The sequence below is a fragment of the Lasioglossum baleicum genome, chromosome 2 (genome assembly GCF_051020765.1).
Source record: "Lasioglossum baleicum chromosome 2, iyLasBale1, whole genome shotgun sequence".
In the NCBI taxonomy this organism is placed as follows: domain Eukaryota; kingdom Metazoa; phylum Arthropoda; class Insecta; order Hymenoptera; family Halictidae; genus Lasioglossum; species Lasioglossum baleicum.
The window spans coordinates 21,450,898-21,469,114 of NC_134930.1; the positions used below are offsets into that span (position 1 = coordinate 21,450,898).

The 18,217-nt window shown below is 45.4% G+C and overlaps 2 protein-coding genes across 4 annotated transcripts in view; one reads left to right on the forward strand and one right to left on the reverse strand.

Moving 5' to 3' along the window:
• The first annotated feature begins 86 nt into the window (after positions 1 to 86).
• Septin2 (septin 2) lies at positions 87 to 2,372 on the forward strand. Of its 2 annotated transcripts, none has more exons than XM_076446062.1 (7): positions 87 to 169; positions 447 to 564; positions 642 to 978; positions 1,039 to 1,343; positions 1,626 to 1,753; positions 1,815 to 1,988; positions 2,079 to 2,372. In XM_076446062.1, the coding sequence occupies exons 1-7, from the start codon at positions 140 to 142 to the stop codon at positions 2,250 to 2,252; spliced, it is 1,266 nt and encodes a 421-aa protein (XP_076302177.1). In that variant the 5' UTR covers positions 87 to 139; the 3' UTR covers positions 2,253 to 2,372. The 2 variants fall into 2 exon arrangements, with proteins under 2 accessions (XP_076302177.1, XP_076302182.1); XM_076446067.1 differs by lacking the exon at positions 87 to 169 and adding an exon at positions 271 to 294.
• Positions 2,373 to 2,593: 221 nt separating this feature from the next.
• LOC143220392 (growth arrest-specific protein 2) overlaps positions 2,594 to 18,217 on the reverse strand; it is a 33,402-nt gene continuing 17,778 nt past the window's right edge. For both annotated transcript variants that reach the window (XM_076446054.1, XM_076446047.1), the window contains exons 3-8: positions 10,092 to 10,216; positions 9,856 to 9,997; positions 8,697 to 8,943; positions 7,358 to 7,619; positions 6,565 to 6,690; positions 2,594 to 6,261 (exon numbers count right to left, since the gene is read on the reverse strand). In XM_076446054.1, coding sequence (XP_076302169.1) covers positions 6,055 to 6,261; positions 6,565 to 6,690; positions 7,358 to 7,619; positions 8,697 to 8,943; positions 9,856 to 9,997; positions 10,092 to 10,216 — 1,109 coding nt within the window. In that variant the 3' untranslated portion in view covers positions 2,594 to 6,054. The remainder of the gene's footprint in view (positions 6,262 to 6,564; positions 6,691 to 7,357; positions 7,620 to 8,696; positions 8,944 to 9,855; positions 9,998 to 10,091; positions 10,217 to 18,217) is intronic.

Genomic DNA, 18,217 nt, shown 5'->3' on the forward strand with positions numbered 1-18,217 from the left:
TCTTTAATTTATATGCGCAGCATATACGTATATATTAAGAATTACTGGATTACGTTGTACGTGTGTAAGACTTTACTTGTGTCCATTGTGTCTCTGAGAACCGCAGTGTGAGTGTACGCAGGCGTCGCTAGTAGCAGAAATGGCGTCGGTGGAAGTTGAGCGTGTCAAGGTAGGTGTCATTTTTTTTCCAATTTTCGGTCTATTTACGTTCCTTCTGATCACCGCTGCTGCTCGAAACTGTTGTTCGAGCGTCGCTCTTTGTATACAAGCGTAAGCTGGAACTTCTGTCGACGTGTACGTAATGTTTAGAGTCCGCAGGGCGTTGGTTGTCGTCTGTCACAACAACAGTACTCTTGATGAAGCGTTCTCGCTCCATTTAAAGACAGTACTGTTCATTTCCGGGTAGCTTATCTATCTTAACATTTATGGCTAACTCATACTTTCAGTTGGAAACTAATATACGTAATCTGAAGTTGTCTGGCCATGTTGGATTCGACAGTCTTCCGGATCAGTTGGTTAATAAATCTGTGCAAAATGGATTTGTTTTTAACATCCTCTGTATCGGTATGTGTATCTGACATCAAGCAAGGTATTACACACATTTTTGTAAGAATTCATACTAACCAATGTTATTATAATAGGCGAGACGGGTCTCGGCAAATCTACACTTATGGACTCGCTCTTTAATACGAGTTTCGAGTCTACACCAAGCCCCCACAATCTGCCGTCTGTGAAACTGAAGGCACACACATACGAGCTACAGGAGAGCAATGTTAGACTGAAGTTAACTATCGTCGACACTGTTGGATACGGAGATCAAATTAATAAGGAGGATAGCTTTAAGGCGGTCGTCGATTACATAGACGCTCAGTTCGAGGCCTATTTGCAAGAAGAACTGAAAATCAAGCGTTGTCTGGCCACTTACCACGATAGTCGCATTCATGTTTGCCTGTACTTCATTTGTCCGACTGGTCACGGGTACGTATGCGCATACAAGTATATTTTACTCTATGTAAGTATCACATTCTCGATTTTCAGATTGAAGTCCATCGATCTTGTATGTATGAAGAAGCTCGACACAAAAGTAAATATCATTCCAATCATCGCTAAAGCGGACACAATCTCCAAGACCGAATTGCAAAAGTTTAAGAGCAAAATTATTTCCGAATTGCAAAACAATGGAGTTCATATTTATCAATTCCCCACCGACGACGAAAGCGTGGCAGAAGTGAATACTAGTATGAATGCTCATGTACCGTTCGCAGTAGTTGGTAGTACCGATTTTGTACGAGTCGGAAATAAAATGATGCGTTCCAGGCAGTACCCGTGGGGTACGGTGCAAGGTAGAGTATCGTACTATTATTAATAGACTGCGGATTTTATGCATTTATGACAAAAATGGATATGTACAATTTAAAACTGTGGAGGTATTAAAAAGATTTAAGGTCACCAGTGTATTAATTTCACAGTAACAAGATAATAAAAAAAGAATTAAATTTTTATTTGGCTCCTGTGTCTCGCAATCAATGCAAACATTTTTTATTTTGCATAAAGATCCGCAGTCTAATTATTAATGAATCGATATCTTTTACTGTATTTAACTAACTGATCATTTCTTGTTATAGTGGAAAATGAATCTCACTGCGATTTCGTGAAATTGCGCGAGATGTTGATACGGACGAACATGGAAGATATGAGAGAGAAAACGCACTGTCGTCATTATGAACTTTATCGTAAAAGGCAGCTGGAACAGGTAACCGTACGAAGTAACAATTCTTGTTCCATGACTTTTTAATTTTAATTTTAATTTCTAGATGGGCTTCAGTGACGTGGACAGCGAGAACAAACCAGTTAGTTTCCAACAGACCTGCGAAGCGAAGAGAACTCTCCACTTGCAAGAGCTTCAGCAGAAGGAGGATGAGATGAGACAAATGTTCGTAGTGAGAGTGAAAGAAACGGAGGCTGAATTGAAGGAAGCAGAGAAAGAGGTATGAATTTCCTTTTCTTTTTTATTCACCTTTGATATTTTAGTATTTCGTCTGTGGAGCGATAACTTTGTTTTGACATGCACCATCCAGCTACACGTTAAATTCGACAAACTGAAAAAGGATCACACAGAGGAAAAGAAAAAGGTGGAGGAAAGCAGGAAGAAACTCGAGGACGACATTGTCGAATTGAATAGACGAAAGATGCAGTTCGCCCAGCAACCCCAGCATCACACGCTAACGCTAGGGAAAAGCAAGAAGAAATAAAAAGAAAAATACTGTACCGCGCACCCGTCTAACTCCATAAAAACGTAACGAGTATTATTATCTTAATTATTTGATACTTGACTACTGAAATGACATATTAAATTATCCAAAGTTTCCAAGGCGCTGTAATTTCTCTTCTTCTATTACTTAAACTATATATATATATAGGTTTTACGTACGCCAGACTGATAAATACAACAGTGATGTTTACCAAATTTAAGTTACTTTTATAATAACATATGCACCAGAAAGAAACAAATAAAAATATATTTGTTACTTATTAAATCGACTCGTTTCAACAGCTTCGTCTTCGAGTTTCCGTCACCTTGCGAACGAGCGAGTCCGTAATTAAATATTTTATTGTTCAACAAAATATAACAATTAACACAATCGCATCGTACTTACATAAACCTAACGTTACTAACCGTACACGTTACGTGGAATATATGAAACGATTATAACGTAGACTTTACAAAAGCATGTTTTGATTGCTAACGTGCAGCAAGAATTGAAAATAATATAATATGTAATACGATCATATCACAAATCATGGAAAAAATTTGATAATGGCCGTCGTGTGGCGAAGCGTTCACGATCGACTTGAACATCCACAAATAAATCATTGTTTCTTCAGAATGATCACACGACAGCGGCCTAATAAGAAAGATTGATTTCCAAATGAAAAAAGATATTCGTTTCACGCGAAAAGAAGGAATAAGAGAAAACATTTTCAATACTCTGCGTGGAAGCAAGCAGGTACAAAACAACTTAAATCTTAATTGTATAGACAGACTTACGAAATAACGCGTCTATAATAATATAATATGGCGGAATCGCTTCATCCGTGCGTAGTAGAAATGATATTACATGAAGCGCACTGAACAAAGTCTCGTTGCGTCGCGGTTCACAAGTTGTTGTTCACCATTTATAAAATAAATACAGTCTCTGCGCCCAAGAATGCGAAACGAAGAAAAAATATTACAAACACAGAACGGATTATGTGTGTCACGCGGTCTAACGATTAACGCACGAAACAAAGAATCCTACGATACATAATGTGGTCAATTGAAGGGAATAGGAAAGAGTCTAACAAAAAAATCCTCGAACGACAATAGCCTCAACGTGCCGACAATACTCGTCGCGCATTTCTTTGCTTTGGTATTCCTTTGCACATTCCTGTGCCCTTGCATTTCTGTGAACCCAACAAACACATCGCGTAATGTAATTTCGACGATAACGTCCTTCGTGAATCCCTTAGCCTACGTGTTTATTATAAAAGTACAAAACATAGATATATATAAATATATGTATATATAAATATATATGTATGTATTATGGCAGTATCGTGGAGCATTTTGCGAGAGTTAGCCGATTCGAGTACTGGTCGATTAACGTGCCAAACTGTGAGAATTAATTTTCAGGGTCGGCGGATATGACGCCGTTGTAACATGTCAAAAGAAAAAAGAGAAATGGTACCGCTTCGATATTATCCTGCGAACAGAAAGTATAATTACAAGAGTTTACAATGGTCAAAACAAAAGAATTCGTATCTCTTTCATTGTCCGTTCCGTAAACATTCTGTAACAATAGTTTTAGCAGTCGTCGATTAATTCGAACACGATAAACAAACGTGTATGTACCATATATTTACAACGGAGAAGTGTATGTATATTGTGACCGACCCTGCCATTTCTTATAAATTTATGATCTATGTGCCTAGAGATATTTAAGTGCACTACGATATACGCCTTCGCAGGCTGCAGCAATGACCAAGAACGGGTTACGCGAGATATTTCGACGTCTCGGGGAAGAAAATTGCGATACGCAATCTTGAGAGACTCGTATGAACCTTATATCGTAGTTTTACCAGACGGAATCGTTCGTGGGAAAGTACAATTTCCTGTAGCATTAAGGGGACAAGCTCTTGACGTAGGCTGGCATTGCCGGAGTCTTTAATTGCACTTCTAATCATGTATGCGTGAAGAAAATTTAAAGTATCTTCAGGTTGGAAGAAAGTCAATTGGTCGCTCAAGGCCTACAAGGTCTTACCGTATCGTCCTGGGAAATTTCCCATTACAGCAGGGAGTTCCAACTTGTTCCCCTCCGAGAACCGCAACGTGTCCCCCGACCATTAGCCAAACTTGTCCCCACTCCTACATAGTGGCAGGGGAACAGGGAAGTCTAAGAGTGGGGGAAGGAGCCGTGTGTGGCTCGCGAGCTACATGTTGGAACTCGCAAACTAAACTGGAAAACGTAGGCCTTCGGCAGCCAATCGAGTTCGATCCAATGATTTTTACAATGGGAGTAGTTAGACCGTGGATCGTTATCTTCACAGTAAACGACATTCCGATCAGCTGTGACTGTCGTCGTTTCAACACACCGTTTGCGAACTTTGGTCATTGCGGTCGTAAAGCTACCTCTACCAGGTGCATTGCCCTCTTGTCTATTTCTGTTAGACAATTTCCAAATCAAGCGTCAATATGCCTGTCATTCGTGGAATGCATGACACTTAACCCTTTCAGTGCTATATAGAGATTTGAGCGTTTAACGAACAATCTGGCACGCGGTCTTTACGGTCGTACACTCTGTAGGTACGGTAAATCGTACCTAGTATGGGATTCTCGAACAAGTCGCGTCAATCGAGTCCCTAAACGCTCAAAGCATCGAAAGGGTTAAACGTTTAAGCGACGAAGGAAGTAGAATATCGTACAAAAAATAGTCTTGTACCTTAATTACGCGAATAATTAACGGTAGAAGTAGAAATAAATACGCAGGTCTGCGTTTGTACTTTTGTACGCGCGGGTGGAGCAAGAATCCTCTGAGATCTGGAGTTTACTTTCAGTTTTCTAACTTTGCGTTTAAAATACCGAAGACGCCCAGATACATCGAAATGCGCAAACCAGGAGAAAGAATTTCATCGCTTCATTACACCGACCTCTTTCGACGATATTCGCCAAAAGCAATTTTCTACCACTTAGCTGCCCCACCCCCGGTGCATCCTGTACAAACGCAACGCATGCCTCGATAGTATACAATGGAAACGATTAAATGTAAATGCACGTACATTCGTCGAGATTAATCGATAGAGGAGACAGAGAGAGAGAGAGAGAGAGAGAGAGAGAGAGAGAGAGAGAGAGAGAGAAATGGAGTAATACGAGGTAAATACTCGAGAGCGTGGAAAAACTCAAGTGTATCGGCTCGAGTCTTCGCGCAAGAAGATGGCATATTAACACGCTTGCAAAGGACGTACGTTACAATAATTAGTGCTCCCTAGCCGTTGTTACATGACATGTAAGAAAAAATAGTGCCATCCCCTGTATAACTTATGCATCTAAGAGATAGGTGCACTTGGTACGAACGTGTATGTAATTTGCAAAATAGAATACGTGTTATTGTGAAATAGCATAGGCGTGACGCGAGAAACACGCGTTTCTGGAACTGTCGCTGATAAAGATAGCCCTCGAAACCCTCAACATCGTCAACGCACCCGACAGCGGTTGGAAAGAAGGAACAAGCTGGTCTCCGCACACCACGAGCTAACCGTGTGCACGCGGAATGTGTTTCGGTTATCGATCGTATCCGTTCTAGCCAGCGTCTATCTTCTATCAGCGTGGTTCCCCTAAAAACTCGTCACGGTTCAGTCACCTTTCGCGCACACAAACGAAACGAAACCGCGCCGTGCCTCGCCTCGCAACGCCACCCTGTCGACGAGTCGTGTGTACTCTACTTGTTGTACGTAACAGACTAACAGCAGCATGAACGTGAAGTAGCGTGGACTTGTAACAGGCACTGTGCTTTTAGGCTAGCGGGCCGAGACGAATTCCGCCGGAGGGCTGCGATACTTGGCGCGAATGGGAAGAAAGTTGGTGTGCTTGTTGCCGAGAGGTGAAGGCGGCGTGCTCTCGCGGTTGAGGGTCCTCACCTGACAGGGATCATGCCTCGCCAAGAAATGCTCCAAGGTGTCCCAACCGCCGCCCACTCTGACCATCATGTGTCTACCCTTCAGCAACTGCGAACAGAGGTAGCCCGGGTCATTAGCAGCTCGTACTCGGGCGCGGTGCGTTTCACCGAGGACTCGCCGGAGCACCCGATGCACCGGTGTGCGTTGTTCGTACGAAATATGCGAGATATATCAGGTTGGAGCGAAACTTCTGTCGTATTTTAAATAAGCAGGCAATTTTGCTTGTAAATGAAAAACACACGACAGAACTTTCCCTCCAGCCTAATATTTCCGAATACGCCGCAGTCAACTTCAATACTTACAGGAGATTTTAATTTTTAGCGCAAGTTTTATATCAAAATTGTTACTGACCCTGATGAAGACGTTCCGGCCCGCGATGTGGTACCGACCTTCCCCAACTTTGCGCACCTTCAGCTTGGAGCACTTCTCGGAGGGACACTGGCAGAGTCTCTGAACAGCTTCCGTGGCCCTCCTCACCTGAAACGAACAGCGGAACACGATGTAAAAGGTATGCACGAGCGAACGGCGCATTTTTACATTGACAGTAGGACAGTCTGATGGACGTCGTCATCAGGGAAAGTCGAAGATGCGGTGCCGCGTAACAACAACCGCTTCTGCGTACGCAGGAATTCGACACGCGAGCATCCACGAGCGTGCAAACGCATACGTGAAAAAGCTTAAAGGGAGCCGTTTACTTCCATTGTTCCGTTCTTCCTCTCCTCTCTGCTCACGCCATTCATAGTGAACGTGACGCGATGCGAGCCTGAGCGTGGAGTCTTCTTTCTATACCGTTTCAGTAATCTTTTACGGTGGGAATCTTTAAATCACCGTTTATACCGGAAAACTTGGCTTGCGTTTAAAAATGTGCAATTAAGAAATCGACCGCTTGCATCATAATATCAGATCCGACTCGCTGTGAACACTAGGGAAGGAAAATGTTATGAATATGCATTTCTCTATTACCATAGACGTACTTAAGGTGCGAGTACACTACGACATTTTCTTGTGAGAGCGTGTACACTTGTTTGGAAATTGCTATTATAAAAATACGCTTGCCGCGCGATATAATCAATGATTGCGAGAAGCGACGCAATTTAATGGATAGATTGATAGACAGATTAGTTTTTGCTTGAAGCTGTTCTACCTTGCGATCGAGTTCCGTTATGGGTCCGGTGTGTTCCGGCGGCTCAGCTGGCGAGGGCAAAGGCGAACTCGACGGTGATGGAACCTCGTCCGGGTCTTCCGCGCTTCCACGCGACCAATCGTCTTCCGTGGTATCGCTGGGCACGCCGTCGCTACCCTGCGGCCCGTTATCGCTGACAGACCGTCGCATTTCGGGTTCGTGGGTGGCGCCCGTCGTTGTATCCAGCCATCTTGTCGCTGGCGAGGTCACCTCCGACGCTGAGCTGCAAAACACATCATGAGACGAACTTAACCATTATCTAGTCAACCAAAATGTATAGATTATTTGAAACCTTTCTGTATTTAACATGTTCGCACACAAATTCTCATTACACGACTATAAATTAATATATTGACGAGTAAAGAATGGACATTCAGAGAGATTTCGTAATATTTTTTAGAGGAACATCAACAAACTGTTGAAAGAGATACAGTAAGAGGGTTAACTCTCGAAAGAGTTGTAGAATTTTGTAAGAACCTCTACGTAACGAAGAATTCTCCAGTGAAAGTAAAAGCATCGATTTGCATAGAACTTGTAAAATATGGATGTTCGAAATAGATGTTTTGTTGTCTCTTCCGTACAATCACCATCCACAGCGAGAGATTAAAATACTCGGAAGGCTTTTGATTTCACTGCGGTGATTAAAGGTTCCGACGCACGCGCCAGTAACACGATACAGTAATCTGCTGTGATTGTTCGTTAAAAAAGCATCTCGGAACGGTTTTTGCGACAACGGTAGTTAAGAGAGAGAGAGAGAGAGAGAGACTGGCTCGCGCGCGCTTTCCGTTGCTTATCATAATTACGGCGGCGTGGCGTATCTGCCACGGGTTTGCCGTAAATACCGTAAGGTTTACACGCCATGAAACACCGCCACTCCTACGGCATTGCGTTACGGTTGAGGTAAGTGTGTGCTGTCTTTCTTAGAATGTAACGCCTCGCAGATTTGCCCATTAGGCGAATCCTTTTTCAGCAAACCGAGAGAGCCTCGTCGAGTCGTGTTTCATCGGGTCGTAGGTCGTTATTCGAATAGATTCGCGCTGCGCCACAGACAAACTCACACTCGCGTAACACGAAATCTATCGAAACGATTAACCCAGCCGTCTACCGTTCTTTCTTTTCAGCTACGTTGAAGAGGCAAGAAGACCGAACGGAACTCTGATATCGTAGAGTGATTCTATAGACGACAGACAGAATAGCGATCAAGCGTCAATCGTTTTGACTGGAAGAAGTTCGGCGTGACGGGAAAAGCACATCGTTCGAACACCGATAGGCCAGATATCGTTGGTTTCAGCTGTAATACCTGCTGTGTTTTATCTTCTCGGCTGGTGGTCTAGGCGTCGCGGTCGGCGACGGTGATTGGAATTGCCAAGAGACGAGGCTGCTGTGAGATATACCGCTATCGGACAAACAGTGAAGATCCCTCTCTTGTTCCGCGGCAATTTCCCTCTCGAGCTGCACGAGCCCCGGTGGCTCCACGGAATAGATCGAAGCCAATCGAGCCACCTCCAATAGGCACAGCACGACGTTCCGTGGTTGTCCGTGGAGAACTGCCAATTATAGGTATCGTACTAATAAATAATTGTACATTACGGTGTACAGCGTATTATATGTACTAGACGGTAACGCACAGCTGTACGGTTTCTTTATGGGAACCGCCTGGTTACGGTCTTCTCATCCTGCAACGATTACATTTCTGCATCCGAGGACGCATTCTACAGTGTTCTTGGTTCGAGCATTCGAAAAATGTTTAACAGCCGATCTAAATTCAAATATCGTCGTCTTTAACCTTCTCGCTATGCCACGTCGGTCGAACAACGGTTGTGCGCTATGTGGGACGATAATGTTGCGCATCGGAGCAATAGAAAGATGATTAGCTTCTAGTTATACGTATGAATGAATGTTATAAACCCATAAAATAGCTCTAACGTTAATTCAGAGTTCTAGACGAGTACTAGTACCGTTTCGTGGCTACGGAAAGTCGGCGTTAGAGGTGAGAAGGTTAACGATGTTGTGCCAAGCATAAACCAATATTTTCTCTTGAAATAATTGAACACCGCGCGCCGGACGAACAGATGCAGGACCGAGACGATCAAACCTCGCGGTTCCAAAGATCCTGCCTCCATTGAATCCCGTCGAAAACACGTGGCTCGACTCGGTTCCCGTAACCGGGAGTCGTTCTTTTTCCAGCAGTGCGTCGACGTATTGTTTTCGATGGCATTCGAAACCGGTCAGGCGACGGCGAAAGAGCCCTCGCTCGTTTTTTCCCCACTTCTCGCAGTGGAGACACGGTTAATTCGAGGCGATTAATGTCGCCTCGGTTTGAATTCGCATGCTCGGCCCGCAACGGTCGCAAAGCAACAGGAAGTAAATACAATAAATCCTCTTCTTGATTTCTAATTAGCGGAAACGCGCGGAGGAAGATCGGTACGCGGAAATCGGAATAGATTGGCAAGATTTACCGAGATCGTCGCTCTCGAACAAGAGGTTCTCGTGAACACCCAGACGCCGGCAGAACTGAATGAAATTCTCCATGTTGTCGCGCGAGAAGAAGCTCCGTCTCGCTGCGTTCTCCCAGCACCGGCCTCTTATCACCGGTATCGGCTAAAACACGTTTACAATATATTTCTCATGATTAGAACCTCTTATCGCCCATAACGGCAGACAGTTTATCCGGCGAGATAATACAGTTACTCACCCCTTTGGCCCTTCCTGCATCGATCGCCACCCTCGCTTTCTCCTGGATGACTCTCGCCAACCGACACACAACCACCCCATTGTCAAGCGCGTCGAAGAAGTTGTCCCCGGTTACGTACTCCGAGTCTGAAACGCGAACAACAGAGTTTTCTAATTAATCGAAAAATTTCGCTTTCGAGCCTGCAATTGGTTTTTCGATTCTTGTAATCTCCGACGAACGGCAACGACGACGTACCGCGTAAACGGTCACTTGAAACCAGTCAAAGGTATCGACGAAGTGGCGCCATTGTTGGGAACAACGGAGCAACCCTCCTTTGCACTCCTCGCCGCAGTCAAATTCTTCCGAAGCTAGGGTGGGTTTCGCTTTGTTGCAGAATAATTCCGCGAACAAGTTCTTTGCGAAGTGTGCGCCGGGGGAAATTTAATTACGCTCTTTCATGGCCCTTCGGTAGGTGTAACAACGCGAATCGACTAAAGGGCACGCACCAGGATAGTTTTCGGAGAATCGAAAAGGAATGTAGAAGAATGGTGAAACTGCGATATAATTCAGGTTGGACGTAGCTCATTAAAAATCCGATTAATAGACTTCTGGTAGTTAGTTGCTCTAGCTCTCGGTAAGTAATAGCCAGTTTCACGTGGCAAATTAACCTCGGGCCAAGCGAATTACTATCGAGATCCATCAAACCGTACGGAGGTCTGCGAGATGACACGGTTGCGTCAGGGAACGTGAGAAACGATCGAGCGGCCTGGATCGCTTCAGATTTATCAGCGAAACCGCTACCTATGGAAGCCCCATTCGGATCGACTTCGATCTCGATCGACACGTACGTACAGTCCGCGGCACAGTGAATCATTATGCGCCTTAAATCCATTCATCAAAGCGATCTGATCCGATTAGAGGGGTTAAAGAGGTGCATCGATCGATGCATCATGATCCACCGGAGACTTTCCACGGCCGCAGAGCCTTGGAAACGACCGAGCCCTGGGCCGTTACGCGAAACACTAACCCTTTGCAGTCGGAGCTGTTTGAACTCGAAAATGAAACACTTCTTCATTTTATGGATATGAAATGGATATAATACCTCGTACAGTACTTGAATGTTTCGTAATTAATTAGACACGGATGATATCGAACGATAAATGCCGACAAAGCGCTGTTTCCCTCGTTCACAAAAATTGTATGAAATGATTTATTGCCGTGCACGAATATTGTCGCGTAAAAGCGACGACAGTAAATAATTTTGTAAAATTTTTGGAAGAGAGAAACCGAGTTTTCTAGATATTAACCGTTGAGCGGGCTCGACGAGCCACTCGGTCGTTCCGTGATTAAGAAGATCATCCACGATTCCGCTTGATCGAGTGTACTACTTCTGGAACGTCATCCCTGGCCGACCCCGTATTAAATTCTGTCGCTTCCTCCGGCTGGATCCGTCGAAAAATCGGACCGACTAGAAACTCGAGGAACGGCGTGCTCGGTCAAGCGCGAAATGGTCTAGCCGGGACACTCTCACGATAGGCCAACTCGTGCGTGACTCTTCGAAATCATTTCAATTTCATCCGTCGACGTGCGCGCGTGTAAAGCCGAGCAACAGATACAGACACGCGTACAGACGTTCCTCAGCATCTTACAATTACCTTACAGGACTGTGTGAATTTTCATTTTTCGGAAAGAATTTCATTCTATCGTTTATACGGATGTTATCCCATTCAAAAGACTTTCCATTAGATATTACTAGACTGCGGATCTTTGTGCGTTTACAGCAAACTTCAGTTATTTTTGGAAAGAGAAAAGAGAGTCACACGAGGCATCGTTACAGTGTCGGTTTAGGCCAAAAAATCACGAACAAGCAATGAAGTGTGATCGCTGGTCAGACATGTTTACAAAAAAAAAATACGAAATTGTCGTTATTTTTTGAACACAGCTCGTACAGTTGCATAGTTTCGTCGCGTCGATTCTCCCACGATCCCCTGGATAGAGCGCGCGATAGATCGACGGCGGGGAATCTAAGGAAAACCCGCGACACGATCCATGCCACGTATAATAGATATAGGTGGGATACGATGGGAAATAGGAACTAGGTTGGGCTGACGGAGCGATAAAGCCTCGCAGATACGGATGGTAATGAGAACCGGCGCACAGGCTCGTGACTCGACCCGGTAACAATAGGGTTGCACCCGGGGCAGAACCGGGGAAAAAAGTTTTTAACGGCCGGGCTTATGGAGTAAAGTCCATCACACGTTCCACACACCGAGCACACGTGTACGTGCAGCCGGGGCACGTTCACGTTCACGTTTACTTGTAACACAGGACGCCGCGCCGCGCCGCACCGCGCCACGCCGGCTGAATCTGGATCGCGAATATTGTTCGCATATGGCTGGGACACAATGGCGAAGCGAGCCCAACCTCGTGATAACAGCTGCTCTCTCGAGTAGGATGCCTACTCCCCGTTTCGATCTTACGAAAGATCACGGGCGTGAGCGTATTCGAGTGCGAACCAAGCGACGAACTACAACTCGGTCACCCGGAACTCTGCGCGGATACTCGAGCACACGCGTCTAATTTATGTTTGACGGTGCCCGACGGGGCAATAACGCCGCCCGAAGAAAGGCCCCGCTACGTACACCGGTAATTAGATGCTGATATCGGAACGAATTCACCTGGGAACATTATCCTGCACGGCAGATTTACAACTCGGCGAACCGAGGGATTTCTAGACGTTTCAATAACGTTCGATACCGATACCATCGGAGATTCTACGGCGATGGCAAGTTGTGAGCATACAGTCTTTTGGAGAAGATCCATTTCGCACGTTTTTCATTGGTTTCGTCGTTTGGTTATTGGGAAGGAAGTAAAATGGGGATTTCTTAAGATATATTCTTTATGATATTTAACCCTTTGCATTCGGAACTATTTTAACACGAAAGCTAAAAACATTTCTTCTGTGACATAGAATATTTTTCCATTCTATGCCTCAGAGTCGCCACTCGTGTGTTAAGGGTTAATGTGCACTTTAGTACAAATCGCGGGTGACGCGATGCGAAGACCCTTGGTCCCCAGCGAGTACTTTATGCTTCGGGAAGCCTGCGACAAAAGAAGTACAGGCAAAGAAGATTTATACATCGAAGAAATTCGTGATCTCTTCGAAGGGCAGCCGGTTTTATTGATTAAGGCATCGATGTTTCTTCTCCTCTCTCTCTGTATAAGATATATGCTCTCCAGTGCATCGATAACTATCGCACACCGTGACCTGCATTTCTTTCATATCCTTGATACGCTACCCTTCGATTTTAATACTCGCTTGACCTCTTTAGTGCGATTCGATCCTTTTCCAGCATCTCCGATCCGTCGTCCTTGGCATTGTTCGATCGGTGCATTAATTCGAGCGCGATATATCACTGCGATTGCCTGTTACCATAAAACATGACTCGGCTCGATAATTTTAATTTCATCGTGTACCCGGCCACACACGGGGTATCCTCCGCCGAAGGACACTCGCGTGAGTTACTCGGGGGGACTCTCTTAATGTTGCATTACTCTACGTACGATGTTTATCTTTCGGGCTGATTTATGTCCTCTCCGCGAACATACATAGTTTCACCTGCCATCGTTCGTCGTTGAAATCGCGCGGGCTCCAAAAAGTATATCCGTAAGTTTTTCTTTAATCTCGTAGGTTTGTATAGGAAAAGAATATTCTACACTCTACACTATGCAATTTCAAAGTTACTGGTCGTAAATAGAAAAGTATAGGGTATAATACGGTATCATTATCTTACCATTTCTATTTACGGTTTTTGCGGAACCTTCGCAAGATCTAAGGTTGATTTATTTGTCCATATCCCGACATTTCCCGAGTACATCAATCGACCTTGCGTGTGGCAGGTAATCAAATTAAGAGCTATCTGCCTGATATTACGTGCAGCTTTAAAACCGGCTACTTGGTACGCTTCAGAGAGACATCTCGTTTTCCCGCAAGCCAAACAATTTTTTCGAGGAGCCCTTGCCTCGGATTCAAGTGGCAATGGCCAATTAAGATTCCCAGCGCGGTGTCCAAAGCGCCCAGCGCAATCCGGCTCCGCCAGGTGAAAAAATCCATTAAGCGGTCGGTTTCGCCTGATTTTATTTTTTTAATAGATATAATAATACAGACACGTTTTAAAACCCGTCAAGCTTTATTTATTCGTTTTGACGCTTGCAGGAATTAGCATAAAAAACGTACTGATCCCGGAGACTAATTATACTACGTAACTGCTCACTGGCGGAAAGAGGCTGATGAAAAAAATCAGCCTTTCAATTTCCGCTCTCGCTATCAATTTCCGTCTCGTTTCGGCGCGCTCAAAGACCGGCAATAAACCGGCTTTCCACGAGATTCGGGTTCATCGAAGGGGTCGGCGACAAATTGCTGAACCGTCTGGTCGGTTCACGGCTCGATGCTCGTCCATGGCCCGTGCCAAACAAGCGATCCGCTCGCGAATCCCGGCATCCCGGCGAGTATCGCCGCCGCCGCGCCGGTGGTGTGCTCGCACACGCGCAAGCGTATTAGGAAGGCGTACGCCCATTATGCGTAATGCGGCTTCAGGTACACCACGGCGACGCAGGGAGAGAAGAAGTGGCACGAAGGAAGAGGGGTGCCCGACTGACTTCCGGTTGAGTCAGACCCGTTGCGGCTGCGGGAGACTCGAGGTGTGGGTCGAAAGGTCCCGACCATTCGCGCATCATTCCAACAATTTCTGTGGAATTTCGGCGATTCGCTCGAATCTCTGCCCGACGCGACGCTCTGAAGACCCGCGTGGGAGGATTTCCCGTTTGAACGATGATCCACCTTGGCTCACACGTTTCAATGTGTCCTTCCAAAGTCCCTGTTCCGACCAAGAAGAAAAAGATTCATGTATTGGGTTGGCAAATAAGTTCGTTCGGTTTTTTACAGTGAAATAAATCACAAAAACCGAACGAACTCATTTGCCAACCCAATATTTCCGAAACATTTGGAGAAAGTGTTCGAACCGAATTATTTCGAGCAGGTCTCCGCCTGTTCGCTCAATTATCGACGTTCCGGCCGAGTATGCAAATCGATGGAAATTTCACTCGACCGACGCGTCCCTGATTTTCCGGATGATGTTGCAGCGATTCAACTTATGGTTCCGCTGGTTTGTTTGTATGATTATCGCGAGATAACAAGTCCGCTGCGAGCCCGATGTTCATTATCTTCGACGAGACCGGACAGAGCGCTTGTAGATCGCTGCATTAAGATCTACGACCGTTGTCGATCGCGGAAAGAGGTTACACGCGATATATTCAAAACGCGTCCCGCATTCCGAATCGATCCCGACGATTCATTTCTCGCTTTGGGAATCAACGATTCCGCCTACGTCGAATACTCGATCTGTATGTCGCGAGTATTCCAAGTTTGTGCCACATACCGACGAATATCGCCGAAATGAACGGTAAATTGACATTTTCAATTATTTATAGTGGAACTACAGGTCTCGCGCTCCAAATTCACCATTTTGCGAGTCAACTTCATCCGCTAAGAGTATTTAAAATTCATTATTAATCGTACAGCTAATAGTTTTCCAGAGACAAAAATGTTGAAATATCAATGGAGTTTCCTGCTTTACACGGGAATCGCTTCCACGGTTCTCGATCGAATGCCTGCAGGAGTGCTGACCGGCTCACGGCGCATTTCAAGCGTTGTGTGCTCGGCTAACACGACCGAGTGTGGGTGCACACTTCAATCGTAGACCCGCGAGCAAGAATAGTTGCTACACGGCTGACGATGCAGACACACACACGCACACGCGCGCGCGCGTGCGCGCGTGCAAGTTCCACCATAAAGGCTGCCGACCTATCTCGGTCCGTTCGGGCTTTGAAGCTACACAGAGAGTAGCGTGTCACCGTGATATTGCGGCGCGATATAATTAGACGCGTCTGATCAACCTCGGCGTATAATGCCGGTGTTCGATTCATTACCGGTTTACTTAGGCATCCGCGTTTTACTGCGGCCTCTAAACTCCGGATGTTTAGGAGCATTCGCGTTTCCCTCTCCACGAAATTATACGAGTATTTCTTCCCCTCGTTCGCGCGCTGGACATTACGTGCTGCGAGGACGTTGACGTGACGATTAGATCGCGGACTTTATGCACACGTACTTGTCATAAGGATGAGTGGAAACTTGAAACGATTAGGAGGATTAGCCCATTAAGATCCACTCTCGCGTAGATGCGCTTCGTTCGTCATTTTTTACCGTAATTATTGAATCTTGTTGGCCATTCCAGAATTTTTGGAAGTATAACCAAGCGTTCAGCATCCTTTTTAAGCAAAAATCCAGCCGTCGCTCTCTCTCTCTCTTCCCAATAAAGAAAATAAATTCACTGTAAAAATTCCGTGGAAACGAAACGCTAATGAACGAGTGTTCGCGAACTCTGGCGCGATTCGAGCCGAATCGGAAGGATCCGGTCGCATCTCGCGAGACGACACGGTGCCGGCTGATCCGCGTATTACTCGTTTTTTACCCGAGACCGCCTCGTGTCGCAATCTTCCACGGTGGTCCAGATCTTGCGGCTGGATTGTTCGAGGTCGCGCGAAACCGCGCGCTCCGTTCACCAAAATATATGGCAACGTTACAAGACGTTTCGCAGCGAGACAACCTGCCCTCGGCATCGATAACAACGTCGTCGGCACACCGGCCTCTGATGATTAAATCGACGCCGAGCGGACAAATCGATTTTGATCCCGTCGTTCGCCACTCCGAGAACTTTGTCTTTATCGCTTCGATAACGGCCAGCAACGAATCACTCGTCGAATTTAAACAAATGGTGAACATTGTGTAAAAGAAACCTCCAGCAGGACAAGCAACGGAACGTTCTAAAAATGTAGGCAGACCCAAGCACGATTGTCGATATCGATTTGACAACGTACTGATATTCTTTCTTCGGTAAAAAGTGTTTTTTTTAGCTTGGCCTATATTTTAGAAATTCTGCTAAAATCTTATCGATGTTGGATATTTAAACATTCATTGTTCTTGGAGCACTCATCGTTTTTAGACTGTACACCGAACACGTGCAAGATTTAGCAGGCTACTACATATTTTGAAATCGATGCGGTCAACCTCGTTTTTGCTGTACCAGAAACTGCAATCCTATATTCTTCAGTAGGAAACGGTGTAATTTACTTTAGAGAACCTCCGCTCCGGGAGACGGCTACTTCGACGTTCGATATATCGGGGCGGTTCGGTTTTACGCATCGGCTCGTATTGACGCCGTATTAGGCAAGTACTAGTTCAGAAAGGCGGTCACACTTGTGCGCGAGATTGAAATAAACATCGTTCTTCTACGGAGAGTCGCCCCTCGCAAAAAAGAAAAATATCCTCGTTGTACTGAGAAATCAAACTTTCGACTTGCTCGATGATACACGACTTTTCCGTGAACGAAGTTAATCATTTTCATTCGTTCTCGTTACTTTTACAGAGTTAAATATTCTAGGTCGGAAGAAATGTTTAATTTTTAAAGTTAAGACTTGTATACAATGTTCTCGAGGTTTCGGTCGAAATTACATCGACTCGGATCCTGTTCTATTTGTTGGCTGAAACTGTATCGGGTGACAAAATGAATTCTAATCGGGGAGAGTGGTTGGTGCGTTTTGTTCGTCGGAATGGCAGTGTGCTTTGGTAAAACAGTTTTGGCTAGGATAAATTAGGTGAGAAAGATATGGGAAATTAGAAGTGGTTGTTTGGCTAAGATTGCCCTATCAAGGGTTTCGCTGACGGAGGTCTCGAAGTGGTGTCCGATGACACCGAAATCATTCCGGGACCGGGGCCGTGGCCGTGTTCTCACGTGTTCGGTCTGCTCGAGACGGTCGAGACCGAATGCTATCGATCAAGGAATTTGTGGGTCGTTCGGTGACCAAAATATTCCAAACGGATCGATTTCTCGCGAGTCGCGAGGGAAGCGGGAGTTCGCATGCAAATCCTCGGTGTCGTAAAAACGCGACGACACGAAAAACGAGCGGAGAAATCAGAAACGACGGCGATTCGGAGCGAGAAGTAGGTGAAACGATCAAACAACGAGCGATTCGTATTCGCTGAACCCACCCTTGGTACCTCGAGCGGAACCAGAAAAAAACTTTTCAGG